The 20,175-nt window shown below is 42.7% G+C and overlaps 1 protein-coding gene across 1 annotated transcript in view; it reads right to left on the bottom strand.

Annotated features, from left to right (window-relative positions):
- Positions 1-20,175, bottom strand: part of LOC129731363 (uncharacterized) — a 243,023-nt gene that overhangs the window by 18,381 nt on the left and 204,467 nt on the right. The window contains exon 4 of the mRNA XM_055691270.1: positions 2,562-3,801. Within this exon, the coding sequence (XP_055547245.1) occupies positions 2,562-3,801 (1,240 nt within the window). The remainder of the gene's footprint in view (positions 1-2,561; positions 3,802-20,175) is intronic.

Here is a 20,175-nt window from a genome sequence, read left to right as displayed (position 1 = left end):
AGTCACTGGTTATTATTTTACACAATGTTTTTTTCTCTTGACTTCTCCATGATCGGACCGGTTGCATTGTTTAGGTAATCTTTTGATGGTTTTATATAAAAAATTAGATTAAAAAAATGAACTTTTTTGGATAGGTATCGGCTCTATTATCGTCAGGTTTTACCTATGATCGTCAGGGGGTAAATGATGCCCAAGATCGGTAATTTCTTGCATGATGGTTCTTCAGAGTACCTCTCGGCAAAATATTAGTTCTGTATCACTTCATTAACCCCCCAGACGATAATAGGTAAAACCTGACGAGAATAGAGCCGATACCCTAATAAATTTTAATTTTAATTTTAACTTTTTTCCACAAAAAACATTTTTTTTTCTAGAGTGTATATTTTTTTGCAGAAAAACAAAATTACTATCTAAAACTTTGCCGAAGACGTCATAGCAATCAAACAAACAATTTTAGCCCTCAAAATATTTGTAATCATCAATACCTTCCCAAAATAGCATTTTTCAATAGCTTCTCAAAAATGAGTCGGGTTCCAAAAAATTAAACAAATAGCACAAAATGGCACCTCTTGCCTATCCAGCTTTTCACGCACCATAATGGCGGTCGCTATAATGCGTGTTCGTAATATGCGAACCTCTCTGCTTACGTCAGATTTGCGATTTCTGAAAAATTGGCAACACAAATGTTACCAGATATATTTTTCTTTTGATAAAATATATGAAGATTCCAAACTGACGTAAGCAGAATTGTCAATAGGATGGGTAATTTATTACGAACTTTGCATTATAGCGTCCGCCATTATGGCGCGTAAAAAGCTAGATAGAAACATCTATGCAAGGTTTCAGCCAAATCAAAAATGGTCGATTAAACTGATTGCCCGTTTTTTTGTGGAATTGCTCCACTTTCATAACAAGCCTTCACCTTCAATAGAAGAAGTGCGCTGTTTGACACTTGTCATTTTTTATGGGATCGATCGAATAAACATTGTTTGGAAGTATGTAAACATCTTTCAATTATACAAGATCGCATGTGTAGGTATGATTTTTTAATACTCCAAGTAAACTGAACGTAGTTTAATTTGCAGATTTTCGGGTAAATTTGTTTTTTTTGAGTAAATTTACCATACTCCACTGCATTGATTGATTTCATTCAGATTATACGGAATTAACCTTTGCTAAAACTGTTCGCTAACTGGGCGAAGAGCACTTTCCAGTTGTCGAAATAGGAAACGTAATCAAACATCGAGATTTCGGGATTTCGGTTAAAAGTAGGTTAATGCTGCTTCGCTACAATTTCGCAAAAGATTTTCATTCTCAACTTGACCGCCAGACAGAAAGTTTAAAAGTTAAGTTTGAATGTCGCCTTAGAGTATAGGGTAGGGAACATATTTTAAGCAGCTTTAGGAACCACCGGTGTATTCAGACGAAATACTCGAAATGTGTTGGGTAAAACTCAAACAGTAGTATATCAAACTGTTCGCTATCGTTTTCTCTGTCAGAACTTGTTTTCAGATTGTAAAATTAAGTTAGCAAACTTTAACAATCATCAATCAAAGTTACCAATCGAGGGACACTATTTCAATCACCCCGAACCTATTTTAAGCAGTTTCCATCTGTTTTGCAGGCGTTTTTTTTTCAGCCCCCGAAGTGGCTCCTAAATGGTTGAAATATAGGTCGATTTGTTTCAATTGCAATTGTTCACAGATGTCTTTGTGATTAATGGTATTTCTTATATTCGTAAGACAGCTAGACAATCACAGTTTTCGTTTCCATCATTGAAATTGTCGATATTGATAAAAATGCAGGAGTTTGAGGCCTGTTTTCTTGGACTGATTAAAATAGGCGCTACTGCTTAAGCCCTTCCCTACCCTACTTCGATTTTCATTAAAAATTAGTATGATATTTTTGATGCAAGTAAGATTATCTAATATGTAGAATGAAAATGATCCTCAATCATGATGTACTTTTTTGTGTATATGAATGACAATGGGTATTGCTTATGAAATATAATGCTTTTGGTGTTATAAAGGTTATGAATTGCAATTATTGCATTTTTCGTGTAGATGGTACAGATGATATGAATGAGTTTGAAATGTTATTCTCGTTTCCGACGACTAAAAGTTTGCGAGCGATTAATTTCATTAATCTTCAGCCTCAGTACAAAGTGAATATCGGTTGCAGAGTTGCATTTTCCATCGAAAGAAGCAATCCAACGAATCTCCTCCATCGACAAGAAGCAAGAACGAAAACCTTCCACATGCGTTAGTCACACCAACCGAAATAAAACTAAAATTGGCACACTTTTACAGATTACACGATCTACTATATCTATGATCAGAAAAAGGCAAGCTAGAATACGAAAGGTGGTTTTTACAAATGAGTCAAATGGGCTAACGAAATCAGTAAAAAACAAACTGCGGAAAGTTCGGGCATCGTAAACCACATGCTCCTCCAGCAGTAGTACAGAGATTGTGAAAGATCAAACAGGTTTTAAAAGTCCATATCGCCCAAATTATCCTCATCCACAAAGTTCAAAGATTGACCAGCGAGATTTAGATTACCTTCGTCGATATCATCCTCCTCAATCAGTTCGGTCGATCCTGGCATCAGATCGTCCATATCTATCTCGGCTTCAATCAGTTCGTCATCCGACTGGGAAGTGTCCTCCATAAAATTAGCAGGTGACGGAGATGCCCAGGGTGTTGTGTACGCGAATTTCGTTGTTGAAATCGGTGTCGTTGCTGTTGGTTTTGCGGTTGTCGTTATTGTTGTTGAGGTGCTCGTTGTTTTACCTCTTCCTCTGACGGCTGATGGCACTGAACTACTACTAATACTACTACTACTACTGGGACTACCGCTACTAATACTACTACTGCTGCTAATATTATGCAGATGTTTGGTTTTCTTGTTGGCGGCGGGGCCGCCACTGCCTCCTCCAACCGGATTCTTCTTGGGTTTCTTATTATTTACATTGGGAGTATTTCGGTTGTTGACTTTTTTCACCACTTTCTTCTTCGGCCCTGCACCTGCCGAAGCTACTACATTTGGTACGGTCGCTGGAGTTGTGCTCGCGCGATTACTACTACTGCTAGAACTTACACTATTTGCACTATTTGGATTATTACTACTACTACTACTACTGCTGCTACCGCTACTACTACCACTACTACTACTGGGACTAACAACACAATCGCCGTCATCTGGGCTGCACCTCTGACTCTTTGTCGGCCCTGGGGGCTTTCTCCTACCGCTATTTGTACCTATGCTACCAGCCTGCGGCCTGAAGCAATGCTCTCCGGCCGGTTCATCCTCTCGGCATTTCCGCCGTTTCTTTTTCTTTTTCCTCAGCGTATCCTTAGTATCTTTGTCCTTGTTGCCACCGGGCGTCACCGGTGGACTGACTTCTTTGGTCCCGCCGGTCGTGGCGGGCTGACTAGCGACAGCAGGCCGGGCCGCACCACAAGCTGGACGCGGTCGCATCACCTTGGCCGTGAGGTCCTGCAACGCTCTGCCCGACTCGCAGAGCTGCTTCAGTCCGTGGCGGACGTGGTTCGCCCCGAATAGTCTCGAGATTAATCGCTCCACGCGATCATGAGCTACCGTTTGCGTGAGGGCTTTGGTGTAGGTGGCCAGCTTGCCTAGCGTTCGGTTAACCGGGATCTGTATTTTGCGCGGTTGGCCTGTTTTGTTTAGCGCCAGGTACAGCGTCCGACGGGCGTTCGAGTGCTGTGTCGAGCTGTACGTGTTGTAGTGGTGCTGCTCGATCTGCTCGTTGAAAACACAGTCTTCGGTGAAGTCTTTCTGTAAGGGGAGAGAAGAATATAGGATATTTATTAACAGGATGCTTACAAAAAAGGTCACAGTTCATCAAGAGGTTGAGATAAAATTTTAAGTTTTCAAATAATAATCGAACCAACAATTAATTGATAATCGAACCAACAATTAATTGAGGAAATCGTAATACAACGGAACTCTCATTTTTTGCTTCATAGCATTATACCTCAGAATAGGTTTTCTTAATATGGCGTTAAATACAATATTTTAGCGACTTTTCAGTGCGTTGACATTAGAAATAAATAAGGGTGTGCGTGTTTTTCGAGCAGAAATGGTAATGACCTAAATGAGCTGAGCGCTAAACAGTATTTTTCATTGATCGTAGCAGCTCTTGTAATTGGTGCTTAAAATAATAAAGTTTTAGAGCGCTCATGTTAAAAAAAAAAGAAAAACTAAGAACAGCATTACTCTTATAATTAATTATAGTTGAGGTAGTTGAATATTTAACAAATTTTTCTGAGTACTAACGCTTATGGGAAGGAGAGTTTCGTGGTTATTAGATCAGTATAACAATATCGTATTACAGTTTGCTGGTTTAATAGAGTGCATTTTAATAAAAGTATCTAGCGGTGTTTTGACCAATTGGTAATTCGGTTCAATGATGGCAATTTTGGTCACGGGTTGCTTTCAAACAAGTTTATTTTATGTCTAGGCCAACGTTTCGAAGATATATTTCCTCGTCATCAGGACAAAAACAATTGTAATTGTAATTGGAAGTTTTGATTGAAGAAATTCATTACAAAACTAGGGTGTAGGTTTCTAATTTTCCAAAGTATGTGATACCTATCGCTTTGGGATGGTACAGTGCTCAACGTCATATATTTGTAGTTATGAAAACGCCAAGTCATTTGCAAAACCAAGACTGAACCCGACGGAAAAACGGAACGCGGCGAATCCGTCTCCTACAAGTGCTAGAGAGCAAGTAGACAACCAAATTGAGCTCAAACAAAGGCTGATGACGCATATTTCGACCAACCTGAGCTGACAACAAGACTTAATATCAGGCTCAGTCTTTCAGGCTTTCGAAGGTTGCAGGGAAATCTGCGAACAGGCACCTGAGGAAAAGGACTCAGGGTGTGGAGAAGACACGAGGGGAGAGATGCGGGGGTAGTTACACTCCCCCAAACACCTGCTAGTCCCTGTCCCAACCCACCAAAACCCCTCCAGTCTCCAGCGCTGGTCTTCCCGGAACGACGGTTAGGTATTATGTCGGGGAGTGGCTTTTGTGCGTGATGCACCCTCTTTACTCTTTTAACCTCCTAGCTTACTACCTGGAGACTGGTATTTAGCTACCACTGACGTGTTAGTGGTTGACCACGTTGCAGCTCTACGATCTGGGAGGCGGCCGCACAAGCCACGCTCCAGATGTCCGGGTCGTCGCACATCCTCCGGACTAGGTCATCCAGAGTAGTGCCGGGCCCGCTCACAACCATCATGTTGCTCCTCGCTCTTACGAAACGGGGGCATACGAAGAAAACATGTTCAGTAGGCTCCTCTGTCTTCACGCAGTCGGGACACTTGCACCCTGCGTGTCCGAACCTGTGCAGATATTTCCTGAAGCACTTCGCTATGGCGCCTTCCGACCCAACCGGATATCTCCGGAATAAGTCCGTGCGTCCATCTGCAATTTGTAGATGCTGATGGGCATCATACCGGACAAAACACGTATTGCATCATATGACACCGTATCAGATTTGCAGATGCTGATGGGCATCATACCGGACAAAACACAGATTGCATCGTATGACACCGTACGATACGCACTCGCAACTCTCAGACACATGACCCTGTAGGTACTTTCCAGTTTACCGCGGTAGCTGATAGTACGCTCTGGACCACACTGGCCCACCATATCTAAGTATTGACGAAACCACGCTGGCAAGAAGTCTTCGCTTGCTGCCATAAACCGCTGAACTATTAGACATGATACGAGATAGTGCTGTAATAGACGATGAGGCCCTCCTACAGGTATAGTCGACGCGGCTCCCGAACATGAGTTTGTCGTCAATCATAACCCCAAGCGCTTCAAAGATCGCTTTGAGATGAGGGTTCAGTCTCCGACTCTGACCACCGCCTGTTGCTCCGAGTTACGATTGTTGACAACCGGGACCTCCGTCTTATGATGCACTAGCTCCAGTTTCCTTGACAGCATGCAGTCCTCGACCGTGCGTATACATTGCGCGGCCGTCAGCTCGACCTCCTCGATCGACTCGCCGTAAATTGACGGAGGAGATAGCATCCAGCGTGGACCTTCCCTTCCAGAAGCCGAAATGGATACTTACCAGAACGCTTACACCATCCGTGTACCTCACCAGTCTGTTAAGGCTAATTCTCTCAAGCACTTTGCCTGCAGCGTCCAGCAGGCAGATGAGCCTGTATGCCGATGGGTCCCCTGATGGTTTCCCAGCCTTCGGCAGGAAGACCAGTCTCTGCCGCTTTCACCTGTCCGGGAAGAGACAGTCATCCAGGCACCTTTGCAAAACGGCCCGGACAAGCCCAGGGGCTGTTTTTATCGCCAGCCTGATTGCCAGGTTAGGGATACCATCTGGTCCCGGTGCCTTGATCACCCATAGCAAGTTGGCTGTTAATTGGCGGCTGTTGTCGCTCACGGATTGGTTGGAGGTCAAGGACTTGGTTCGTGGTGTGGAGAGAGTCCCTCGATGATACGCTCCAGTATCGCTAGTGATCGCTCTGCAGGCGCCAGTATGCCATTGGTCTTGGCCATTACGATTCTGTAGATGTCACCCCACGGATTCGTATTGGAACTCGCACATAGCCTATCGAAGCAGGCCCTCTTGCTGGCCTTTATCGCACTCTTTAGCATAGATCTTGCAGAACCGAATGCTGTGAGGCGTTCTGTTCACTGTTCTTCGTTTCGCACACGCTGCATCCTCCGTTTTGCACAGAGGCACGCACTGCGAAGATCGGCTATCGCGTCAGTCCACCAGTAAACCGATGGTTATTCATTTCTAGTTAATCAACAGTTGGGCCGAGCCAACTGCCCCCCTCGTGCTCTCGTCTCATTGCCTCTTCGAATATCTCGGCATCGAAATGCGATGTCTTCCACCCGCGGATGGTCGGAGCGTTAGCTCTACCCGTCGCTTACCCCCTCTCGTTGTTGTCTACACTATAGCAAACCGGCTGGTGATCGCTATTTGTGTAGTCATCGTCTACCCTCCAATTCTTGATCAGTCCTGGGCTGGAGAACGTCACGTCAATGATCGACTCCGCACCATTTTTGCGTATGTACATTTGTTTCCAACATTGGCCAGATCTAGGTTGAGCTTTGCCTAAGCCTCCAACAAGATTTGACCCCTGCGGTTCGTAGAGCGACTTCCCCACTCAACAGCCTAAAGCAGGTATTAGACGAAGCAAATATTTGCTATTTTTCGATACAGATTTTATTTTGTGCAAATAAAAATCGTACCAAAAATAGCAAATATTTGCGTCGTCTAATACCTGCTTAAGCGTTTAAGTCGCCTGCCACCACCAGCAGCGTTAAGGCCGTTAGCTCCATGGATAACAAATCGACCATGTGGGTGAACCTCTCGGTAGAGCAACGTGGCGGAGCAGAACAACTGCAGTAGAACACTCCGTTCACCTTGACAACCACGTACCCTTCTTCTGAAATTAAAACAACCTCCTAGACCGAAAACTTGCCCGTCGTCCATATGGCCGCCGTACTTGACTTATCCGTAACCCAGTTGCTGTTTCTGGGAGAAATGCGGTAGGGGTCCGATACGATGGCGATGCCCGGCAACGACTCAGTGGCTGCTTGGTGAAGCTGCTGCTGGGCCGCGAAGTGATGGTTCAGGTTCAGTTTCGTCACCCTGACGCCGTGGTTTCGTAGCCGGCTTACCGGCTGGGCACCTGGGACCTTCCATCAAGTGATTGGCGTCCCGTTTTCCGGAACGTATCATGCACTTTGAGACTCCCCGCGGTCTTTCGCTTAATGGTCTGCACCACCATATCGCATGCATAGCTGGCTCCTATCGGGCTCCTTGCAGGTCCAGGACTTATGTCCTTCTTTTCTCCCCCAGCACAGCCGAAGCTAAAGTATACAAACGATTTGAGTCTCTGAGTGATTTGTTGTTGCTGTTTTGCATGCTCGAGTGCACAACGACACGCGCACCGAAAAAAAACTCTCAGTAGTCACGTATGGAAGCTAACATGCACAAATCATTTAATGTCAATTGGATGGATTGGCAGCAAGCAGAGCTAGGCTGCGATTCAAATATAATATTTTTGTATGGCGGTGTTTTTGCTTCATCGGCCGCTATTTCGTTTGCAGCCATCCATAGCGGATGGACCGACAGAGGAAAACGGCGGACTCCATTGGTGTTTGAAAATCGCCTTCCTAGAAATTGATTCTCCCGTCTGTGTGTGGAGCACAGTCGTGTATGCATGTCCGAAGCACTGCTGAACATTTTCGGTTTTTTTTTAAACAATTTCTTTTTTCAATGCAAAATTTAGTTTCATCCACGCTGTTTTACAACTACAAATATATAATTTCAGGGCACTAAGAAGTGCCTTTGGTGGTGTCACAGTAGTGGCACCTGGCAACTGTTAATTTTCTGGTCATTGCGAATTACCATTTGCATAACGTTTGCTTTTGAAAAATAGACAAAAATTGCCGATTTTTCATGGGTTCACCTTCATACACACTGATGAAACTACCCATGAATCAGCAGAAGAAACTTGACAGCTCTAACAGTCGCACTCTAACCGTGATGTCGGAAACAATTAAGTTGCTCCGTTCAGAAGTGTGCGCGTTTAAAGAACGGTAAAACGGTTATCGTGTGGCACTTTGTGGACCCCGGAAACGTCCGTTCCAGCATCTACAACATCTTGGCACTATTGAACAACAATCAAAGCATCGCAAATTATACGCGTTGGTGCTGGAGTACCTGTCGATCTGGTGGCTGTAATGGAGTATCTTGCTGCTGAATGTTGGAATTGGTAGGGAACGCTGCCAGAGATAATAATAAAATGAGCATCATCCCGTGCCATCTGCAATTGAACAAACTTTTATCTGGCGTCACTATTGCCAAAAAAGGTGTTCTGCCGAACGTCCAAGCTATTCTCCCCCCGAAAAAAACGGGAAAGGGATAATTCGGTTCCTTCCCAGCTTTGTAAAAAGTAAAACCAACCGTCTTTCTTTTGCTCACCAGTGATTTTTAAGCTGTGAACCGAGTAGCATCCGATGGAATGTCAATGGGCTATTTTCTCAACAATTTTCCTCTAATCTTTTTTCTCGTTTCCTCTTCTTTTCTATTATAAACCGCACGTGCATTAATATTGCGACAGGACCATTAGAAAACACTAAACGCCCAACCGCACTCATTCATCTTGACCGCAGTGTTTATCAAGGCAAAGGTTTAACTAAATCTTGACACTTACCGACCCGCGCAGTCGTTTGTTGACTTTGTAATTTTATTTCTTTTAAAACGTGTGCGGAGAACCTCCCGGCTGTTGGTTTTCCTAAGCGGGGCACTTTCGGCACTTAACACCAGCCGGGGCTGCCATTAACCGGACGGTCAAAACAGATAAGCACACCATCAATCAACGCGTGTGTCGGCTCTACAACATCATTTCATTCGCGACGACCACGAACAACGCGAAAGAGTTTAGATTGAGCTATTTGCGAGTGATTTTCTGAGTTTGTTTTTTTTTCTATTCGACATAATCCATCTTCCGCCACCGTTGGTCGCAGCGTCTCCACCGTCTTCAACCTGCTTGACACACGCACTTCATTGCTTCGACAAAAGAAGGAGTGGAGCGTAAATGCGCGGTAGGCAAGGTGGAGCCACCCACGCTTGTCGAAGCGACACCGGATTATTTAAAAAATGACAAACTGACAACGTTTTTTTTGTTCTGCGACGTGCGTCGTGTGCGTATCCATTAGGGTGGGACAGAAAATAAATGTTAGCTCCCATGCACTTTTCGTGTTCCTTATGGGTCCCATAACAACTGTGTAACTTTTCAAATCGATCAGTGAAACGCCCGATTTGCGCCCGATTTTTAAAGTTTCCATACGATTTTATATGGGAAAATTCACTTTTTCAAAACTTATTCTCTATAAATTCCCAGTTAGGTCCTAAAAATATATCAATACATGATAGTTGTAGAAAATTTTCCTGGGAAAAACTCTTCTGAAGACCGTAAGGCGCTACGATGCTTGTAGAAACAGCTATTCACCCCAAACTAATTGAATGTCTGACGGACGGCTCACAATTGAAATTTTCCAGCAACACTGCTACTGCATGCTGCTATTGTAGACTGGCTTAAGTATGAGAAATAATTTCGCGTGGAATTAATTTTCAAAGTGTGATTTTTGCTCATAGTATCTTTGGGGAAGCCTCCAAGATAAATTTTAGCGATATCATTTCTCATCACATGGTTGAATTTGCAACAGCAGCATGCTGCAGCAGTATTGCTAGTAAAATTCAATGGTAAGCCGTCCGTCAGACATTCAATCAGTTTGGGGTGAATAGCTGTTTCTACAAGCATCGTAGCGCCTTACGGTCTTCAGAAGAGTTTTTCCCAGGAAAATTTCCTACAACTATCATGTATCGATATATTTTTAGGACCTAACTGGGAATTTATAGAGAATAAGTTTTGAAAAAGTGAATTTTCCCATATAAAATCGTATGGAAACATTGAAAATCGGGCGCAAATCGGGCGTTTCACCGATCGATCTGAAAAATTACATAGTTGTTATAGGATCCATAAGGAACACGAAAAGTGCCTGGGAGCGAAAAAATAACACCATCGCTTTTTTCCCATATAACCGGGTCCCAGTCTAGTATCCATGCCGAAAAGTTGCGTATATTTCAAGATATAGCCACATTTTGGTGTTGAGAGGAAAAATTGTCCAATTACCCTACGCAAGTCGAAAAAAAGATCTGCTAAGATTGCCAGACGAGATAATTTGACATCAAAGCGTTGACAAAACATAAACAAATTTGAGAGCTCATTTGAACAGATATTTAGTTAGTAATAGCATTGTTAGCAAGTCGTAAACCTGATGATGGACAGTTTCCATGCTTTGCGATGATATGTTAAAGTCATAAAAACTAATGTTTTGACGGTTGGTCACATAGAGAGGATTTCAGCCGCTTGCAGCACCCGCTCAGTTTTTTCATAGCAAATTGCGAGTTTGATGACATCGCTATTTTAGGCAACTTTCATGACTTATGTCTCTATAAATAACTTTGCGTCTTTTAGAAAAGTGCCGACATATTTTCCTTACTTTTTCTCAAACCCATAGGATCCGCATCTGTTTGGACCAAGAAGACCAAGAAGTGTTTATAGTCATCAGAAAACTCCCCTTCCTATTATTGACTAAGATTATGAGCAACTTTAGCAAATACTTGTTGAACACCAGCAAAAGATTGTCAACATAATGTTTACTGAAAAGGAATCAAACAATACACCCAGTGCAGTGGTATGCTACCAAAACTAAACACTCGAACCGTCAACACAGAACAAATTTCTGCCCTCTTTCTCTGCCTTGCCCACCTGGTCATAAATCCGATAACGACTCCTTTAACGATCGCTCAGCGGGCGCTCTCTATTCATCGGAGTCCTTTCACCGGTCTTGTGTTGTCAATATTAATGTTTATTCTCACCCCACACAAACACAGCCACAGCCGGCACGAACGCCGCTCAGCCAACAGGACAAATGCTTGAACTTTGTCGATTTTCTCACCTGATGGCCTGCTGACCCGCTAGCCGATCGTCTCGTGCGGCGTTAACGAGCGACCCATCTCTCGATGCCCTTCGATCAGATCGTCAGGTTCGCTTTATCAACCTGTCCAATAAACATTTTTATTTTATTGATTTTTCTCCTCTTTTCTAATGCAAGCTGGGTGATCATGCGGTTGTTTGTTTCTTGCGGTGATCCAATTTCTTCTCCCAAGTCCTAGAATGGGCTCGTTTGCTCGTGGTTTGTTTCGCCTTCTTCTTTTCACGGTCAAACCATTAGACGGTAATAAAATAAAATTTCATGTGTCTAACTCCAGACATAACAGCGCAACCGGCCGGTTCTAGGAAGGATCTCGCCGTTACTCCGTGCGAGTCTGCAAAGTGATGAGGTTTTTGTTACATCTGGGCGACGCGGAACGATGAAGTCATAAACCGGCGCAATGTGCGTATTCAAAGAGTAAACCCGGAAGGCAGTTTATTAATAGGACTGCCGGCTTAATTGAGCCGATGCAAAAAGTGGTTCGTCGTTCCGGTCATTATCACCCGGTGTGAGTTCGCTTTGTGCAGAACGACGTGATGATGATTACCGCAACGCACTTTAATCATTCGGGCGGTCGTCGTTGCTCATTTCGGCACTAGCCACTTATGGGGCGCATTTAGATGATGGAATTCATGACGCTGCTGGCGCCGGTTTTTGCTTCGTTACCAAGTGATGAAAGTGAAAACAATTAGGTTGCGGTTTAATTATGCCAATTTGGTGGCGCGAATGCATTCAATACGATATCAGTGCTTTCAAGTTTCGTTTTTGAACATGAAAAGCACAGAAGACCCACTTCTCGGAATGATAAAAGCTCGTTATGTTTCTCGTCAAACCACCAAGATTGAGTTAGAGCTCAAGTAATTAATAATTTCAGTTCGTTCTGTTTTCAATATAATAAACGTCATGAGTCTCATAAACAGAAGATTGTGCTTCGGAAAAAGCTTCTTAAAAAGCTGGCTGGTTATTCTCAGTATTTTCAGGTAGACCGAATGTAATAAATTTAATAAAAGTATGTGGAAAATTTAAATGAATTACGTGGTGTAATCTTTTTTTATAAATTTACGAGAACTTACCATTTTTGCTAATTTTTCTCGTATTGTGTGAGAAATAAATATGGGACGAATCCTTTTATTTCAATAAAATAAGAACACAATATAACTCTCTCTATTATAACTCTTTGTGATGTGTTTACTTTCCAACACATACCCAACAAAAAAATTCACAACGCCCTGCGTTACCGCCGCATCGACGCTGTAGAAATATATATCTCAATGTGAATTATGACAACTGTCAACCTGCAATGTTATGACAACAGAGGCACGTTTGAGTTTCAATTTCCTGTTGATAGTCATATCGAAGTTTTAGTTAATTTTTGATACTATTGGAAGTTGTTTTGAAACTTCCAAATTTTTATATCTTAGGCTCGTGCCCGAACCCGAAATTTTCCCACGAATCGCCTGGTTGAACGTGATAAACGACGGAATAGGATCTGCGAGAGTATTTTGCAGACGGCATTGATGAGCAAGATACCAGCTTGACGCTCTTTTTGTAGATGGGGCATACGGATCCCTTCATCCACTCCTCTGGTAGCTTTTCTTCCTCCCAAACCCTAGAAATGACCCAGTGCAGTGCGCTACACAGTGCCTCTCCACCATACTTGAAAAGCTCGCTCGGTAGTCCGACTTTGCCGATGCATTTGTTGTTCTTTAGCTTTCCGATCTTACAATGAACTTCATGAACATCGAGGGGAGGTACTCGGTCATCTGCTGCTGATGTTCCTAGGACAGTTCCTGTTCCGCTTCTGCTTGCTGTATCGCCATAAGGGTGTCCTTCAAAGTTCTTTTTCTACTTCTCGACCACCTCGCTGGCATCCGTGAGAAGATTTCCGTTTACGTTCACCTTTTGATACAACCTCCGCGTATCGCTATCACGGAACAGCTGTTTGAGCTCCTCATGTTCCTCTTGCTGGCGTTTTTTTCGTCTAAGAATCATGCCTATTCATACTCCGCCTTGTTCTTCCTCGTCGACAGGTATTTTACCTAAGTCCGAGTCATTCACCTGAGAGACCAATCTCAGATAGTGTGGGGTTTGACTCACTAAAAAAATTCCCCACAATGCTCCCCGGGACGACCGCTAGGTATTGCTTCAGGAAGCGGCTTTCATGCTCTGACTCTGTCAAGTCTCCTAGCTAATTAGCTAACTAACCTGGAGACTGGCAATTAGCTAACACGGGCGTGTCGGTGGTCAACCTGCCGCCTGCTTTGCAACTCTAGGACTATTCGAAAGGCGGCTGTACAAAGTTGTTCGGGTCTTCAAAAAAATCCTCTGAACTAGGTTGTCCGGGCTCGCTCACTACCATCATGTCGCTCCGCGCAGGCGCAAACGAAGACATGTTCAGCAGTCTCTTCTGCATCCACGCACTCGGGGCACATGGGGGACCCCGCATGCCCGAACTTGTGTAGATACTGCCTGAAGCAATCATGACCGGACAGGATCTGTGTAAAGTGGAAGTTAATTCCTCCATGGCGGTTCTCGACCCATCCGGATACCTCCGGGATAAGTCGGTGCATCCATCTACCTTTCGTTGAATTAGACCATTTCTGCTGCCATCTTATATCGACAATGATCTTCTGGTACTCTGTATGTCTCTTTTGTCACGCTGGTTGAAGCATTCTACGTCCTCCCTAATGGCTATGCATCATACCGGACAGGACGCAGATTGCGTCGTATGACACTGTACGAATCGCACTCGCAACCGTCATGTACATGAGCCTGTACTTTCCAGTTTACCACGATAACTGTGAATATCTAACGCTTTGGACTACACTGGGGCCCCTAAGCATAGACAAAACCACGCTGGCAAGAAGTTTACGCTTGCTGCCATTCACCGCTGAGCTATTAGACATCATTCGAGATAGTGCTGCAATAGCCGTTGAAGCCCTCTTGCAAGCATAGTTGACGTGACTCTTAAATGTGAGCTAATCGTCAACCATAACCTTCAAGAGCTTCAAAGATCGCATTGAGGTGATGGTGCAGTCTCCGACTCTGACCACCGCCTGTTACTCTGATTTGCGGTTATCCACAACCGTGACCTTCGTCTTATGATGCGCTAGCTTCAGTTTCCTGGAGTGTATCCAGTCTTCGACCTAGCGTACACAGGGCGGGACCGCCAACTGTACCCCGTTGATCGACTCACCGCAGACCTCCAGCGTTATGTCGTCTGCAAAGCCGACGATCACAACTCCTACAGAGAACTGGAGCTTCAACACCGCGTTATACAGGACATTCCGAAACACCGGTACCGTGATAGAACCTTGCGGAACTCCTGAGATAATTGGGACGAATTCCTGACCCTCCTCCGTGTTGTAAACAAGTACTCGGTTCTGAAAGAAATTTTCCAGAATATTGTACAGAAACACCGGTACATGGATGCTCCTGAGCGCAAGCGCTATAGAGTCCAAACTGGCGCTATTGAACGCATTCTTAACGTCAAGCGTGACGATTGTACAATAGCGTATGCCCCTTCTCTTGCGCTGGAGTGCTCATTCACTGTTGCCTCGCATTATCCGTTATATTAGACGTTTCTACCGATAGGTACCTACACTTATCCGTTATATTAGACGTTTCTACCGATAGGTACCTACACTCCCAATGTCACCATTGCGGTCTAGATCTTGAAAGGTGACTCACCAAGCTCCTTCACCGTAGGTAATATCGCTTTGAGCTGATGCGCGTATTCCTTCGCAGCCTGGGAGTTCCGCAGCTGCTTGATGTTGAGCCGCGGGCTCGACTTTGCTGTGCGTAATACAAGGTCAGCAGTTTCGAGCGCAAGCATACCGCAACTAAGTAGTGGTCTGAATCAATATCCGTCAGTAGTATCTTAGAACCTCTAAGTGGTTTTCTGAATGTCTCTACAGGGAATAGAAGGTACTTCGGACTACCAATCCTCGAGAAACTGCAAAGTTAACGCATCACTGGCCGCTGTCGTTCGTCTCGATTAACCGACTGGGCGTTTATATTGCCGATCTCTCGACGCGACCAGCTGCCGAAAACCTCGTTCTCGATATCAGGTTTCCCTTTGTAAGAACAGTGCACGTTGAGGATGGTTGTAAAATTCGCACTTCATTCTCACACATCCACATCCTGTCGCTGATCGCCTTCCATTTGATCACATGACTTTGAATCCTACTCAGCAGTATAAAAGTGGTACTGCCGCTCTAGTAGTACTGTGCCCTGCGGCCTTTTCTCTTTTTCGGCAAGAAGTGCGTGTAACTCAACGATATCGAAGTGGCGAGGCATTAGCTGATCCAGCAGGATCCCGGAATGTTCATATTTAGTCCCATGTTCCGAAATTCCAATCGCCGTCCTTATTTCGTCGCCAAGACCAATCTTGAGCCTTGTCAGGGCAGCGGATGCCTAGTCTCGCGGCGAGGATGCGGAACTCTCTTCGCTGTACACACGGGAGTCTGCAAAAATAGAGCAGTGAAAAAATCGCGCGCTTGAACAAAACAAACACGACGATGTGTCCCTTTACGTGATCGAGGCTCAACTGATGATCCCGCGATGGCTGTCGCTGCTGCCGATCAAAACAAACCTGCCGAGACCAAGTTTAGCACCAGTTTTAGACAGCTAGAGGAAAATCGCGACTTATAAATCTTTATAAGAAAAATTATTACACCAATCTAACGCGACTATATCGTTCACACACGAAAAACCTAAATTAATCCACCTAGCGGTCAGACTCAGCCTTTCTCATTCAAACTTATTATTTGTAAAAATAGATTTACATGAATGCTTAAATCCAAAAAGGTATTTTCACTCTTTGGGCTCTAAAATATTGATGTTGTAATTAAAGTATAAAATACGGAATTTGACGTAATGTTAGTGCTTCAGAAATAGCGAAATAAAAGAAATGACTCTTAATTTCGAACAATTAAATCACGAGCGATACCGGGAACGTTCAAATAGTACGATACCACATATAAATCATGTTGAGGCCATATATATTGATCAAAGCAGCTATAGTGTTGAATAGTCTTTGAATTTCTTTTCTTTACAAAACTTTTGAATAGTATATCAAATTTTCATGAAGTTTGTTATTTGTAAGTTTGAGAGATGACTCGTTTGTATGGCACTAGTTATGTTCAAATAAGTCGTGTAATACTTGAGATAACAGACTTTCGTTGTTTTACAAATTAAAACATAACGGTTGCTTAAGTTTGATTACAATCAAATAAAAAGGGAACGTTTGGGGGAGCCAAACTTAGAAACCACGTGTTCAATCATAATTCATCAGTTAACCCTTAACTATCCCGTTCATTCGATATCAATATTGTTCAAATCTGTTGTGTAGTTTCTAAGATAATGAAGTTTAGTGATTTTCACATTTTGATACATTACAGACGAAGTTACATTCCGATTACAGCAAAATTCAATTGGGTGTTATGAGGCAGCTAGACCTTTCATTTGATACTAATTCTGTGGAAATCGGGTCAACCATCTCTGAGAAAAGTGAGCCCAAGTAGTCATCAGAATATGTTTCTTTTATAGCTGGCTTCACATTTTTAAACATAACAGGAAAAGTAATAATCCGTTCGCAAAAAAAATCATAAGGGTCTTATGGGGCAACAAGACTTTCCATATGACACTGATTTTATGGATATCGGTCCAGCCATCTCTGAGAAACATGAGTGAGATTAAACAGTCTCCAGAACACGTTTGTTTCTGTAACTTCTGAACCATATGTTCAATCTTCATTGAATTCAAAAGTTGAGGGTTTTTAGGTAGCCCGTTCATTTGAAACCAATTTTGTTCAAATCGGTTGTGATATTGATGTTTCGTGATTTTTACATTTTGATACATAACCTTTAAACTAAAAATCAGATTACAATAAAATTCAATTGGGTCTCATAGGGCAACTAGACCTTTCATTTGCAATTGAATTCATTGAAATCGATTCAGCCATCTCTGAGAAAATCGAGTGAGATAGGGAGAGCGTTACACATACACATGCAGAAAATGCTCAGCTCGTCGAACTGAGCCGAGTGGTATACGACATTCGGCCCTTTTGAGCACTTTTACACCTTTAGTTTTTGCAGTGATTGCTATACCTTTCTAGGAAAAAGGCAAAAAGTGAAATGATAGAAATGACTTTTAATTTCAACTTCAATCCCGAGCAAGGCCGCAAATATGGAAATAGTACAATATTAAATAGTACAATGATGTTGAGGCCACATATTTTGATCGTAGCTATAGTTTTAAACAGTCTGCGGGTTTCGTTTCTTTCTATAACTTTTAAACCACATGTTTAAACATTATGAAATTCATTGTTTAAGGGTTTGAAAGCCCATTTATTTGAATTCGACTATGTTCATAGCTTCTGAGATATAAAAGCGTTTTTCACATTCTGACGCAGCGCCAAAACTAAAAGTTTGATTACAATGAAATTCAATAGCAACCTAAGCGGCAAATAGACCCTTCATTTGAAACCAACATAGAAAGAATCGGTCAGATCGGTCTCTGAGAAAAGTGAGTGCGAAAAAAAGGTGCACACACACACACGTACACACCCACACACAAACATATACACCTATACATGCATATATGCAGAAAATGCTCGATTCGTTGAACTGAGTTGAGTAGTATATGACATTCGGCCATTTCAATTATTTTTCTACCTTTTCATTAGCCAGTGATCGTTAGGAGAAAGTCAATATGTTTACTTTCATTATGTGATTTCCAGTGGTGGGCACCATTCCGCTAATTCGCTAATTAGCGACGCTAAAATTCAGTTAGCGATTTAGCGATTTCGCTAATTTTTGAGCTGGTTAGCGAAACTGTTAGCGTCGCTAAAATTTTGGCCTTCGAAACGCAAATCGCTAATTCGCTAAATTTTGTGGAGAAGCAACAATAGAAATAATTAGAAAAACTGTGAGTTGCTGATGGCGTACGTAAATTGCTACGAAAGATGAACATATTTTACTGCGAAAGTTACTTTTGTCGTTTTTTTTTTACCCTAGAATGGAGTTTCAGTTATCGTACAAGCCGCAGGAGCATTTTGAAGAACGAGCACAAGGTCTAGATTGAATTTTTGGCACACCAAGAACTTCGGTAAATTGCAATGCGCTTGAAATTATGACAACTTTGGTTCTACTTTTTCGATTCAGATAATAATTGAATTTTCATGAAAACATTCCTAAGAATGTTTTTCTCAATGTAAGCTGAATAATTTTTGTTATTCTTGTTTTTACAAAATCAAATATGAATACCGTTTCGTGAACCTTTTACTGTAAATAGCTTTAAAAAGTATTTGCTTTCGTTTGTTTAACCAAAACAGATCAAAGTGGTCCAAATCTTACAAAACACGAGCAATAAATATAGCGATATGACTATTTACATATTAAAAAGTTAGCGATTAGCGATTAGCGAAAGTTCCGCTAATGTGGGTTTAGCGTTTAGCGTTTAGCGATTATCGAGCTAAATTTTCCGGTTAGCGACTTAGCGATTAGCGTCGCTAAATTTTCGGTTAGCGGTGCCCACCACTGGTGATTTCACATTTTTATGAACAACGGACACAGTTACAATCCGATTGCAATGAAATTCAATAGCAACCTATGGGGCAACTAGACCTTTCATTTGACAGTAATTTTGTGGAAATCGGTTCAGCCATCACTGAGAAAAATGAGTGAGTTTAAACAATTTCAGGATAACTTTTCTTTACATAACTTTTGAACCATATGTTCAATCATAACGAAATTCAAAAGTTAAGGGTTCGAGGGACAGCCCAATCATTTGAAACCAGTTTTGTTGAAATCGGTTGTGTGGTTTCTGAGATATTGGTGTTTCGTGATATTTACATTTTGATACATAACCTCTAAACTAAAAATCTGATTACTATGAAATTCAATAGCAACCTTTGGCGCAACTAGACCTTTCATTTGCAATTAATTTTATGAAAATCGGTCTAGCCATCTCTGGGAAAAGTGAGTGAGAAAAAAAATTGCACATACACACACACACATACTCACATACACACATACATACATACATACAGAAATTGCTCAGTTCGTCGAAAGAAGTCGAGTGGTATATGACATTCGGCCATTGGGACCACTTTTATACCTTCGGTTTTTACAGTGATTGCTATGACTTTCTAGGAGAAAGACAAAAACGAACGAAAATAAACAAATTTACGTGACAATGACAACCAGTTGAGTATACACTCTTACAGCAGTACTAGAATCAAGGTTATTTATCTCTCAATACTGGAATTTGAACCGCGCAGATTACAGACTTCAATGCAGTGGTTGGCAGAACTCTCATCTCTTATTTTTATGTCAAAAGGCCTAGGCAAACGAAGAAGGACAACGATTGGAGACTTGGCACTTGGAATGTCAGGACTCTGGTCGAACCGGCACGCGCGGGCATCTTGGCCAGAGAGCTACGGAAGGCAAAACTGGAGGTAGCAGGCATACAAGAGATGAGTTGGCCTAAATCCGGAGAACGGGAATTCCGGGTGGTTGATCCGACCGCGGGCACTTCTTTCAACTACCACATCTACTACAGTGGTGGCGACAGAGCGGAACGAGGCGTCG

The sequence above is a fragment of the Wyeomyia smithii genome, chromosome 3 (assembly GCF_029784165.1).
Source record: "Wyeomyia smithii strain HCP4-BCI-WySm-NY-G18 chromosome 3, ASM2978416v1, whole genome shotgun sequence".
Lineage (NCBI taxonomy): Eukaryota > Metazoa > Arthropoda > Insecta > Diptera > Culicidae > Wyeomyia > Wyeomyia smithii.
This window is presented reverse-complemented; position numbering and strand designations above follow the sequence as displayed.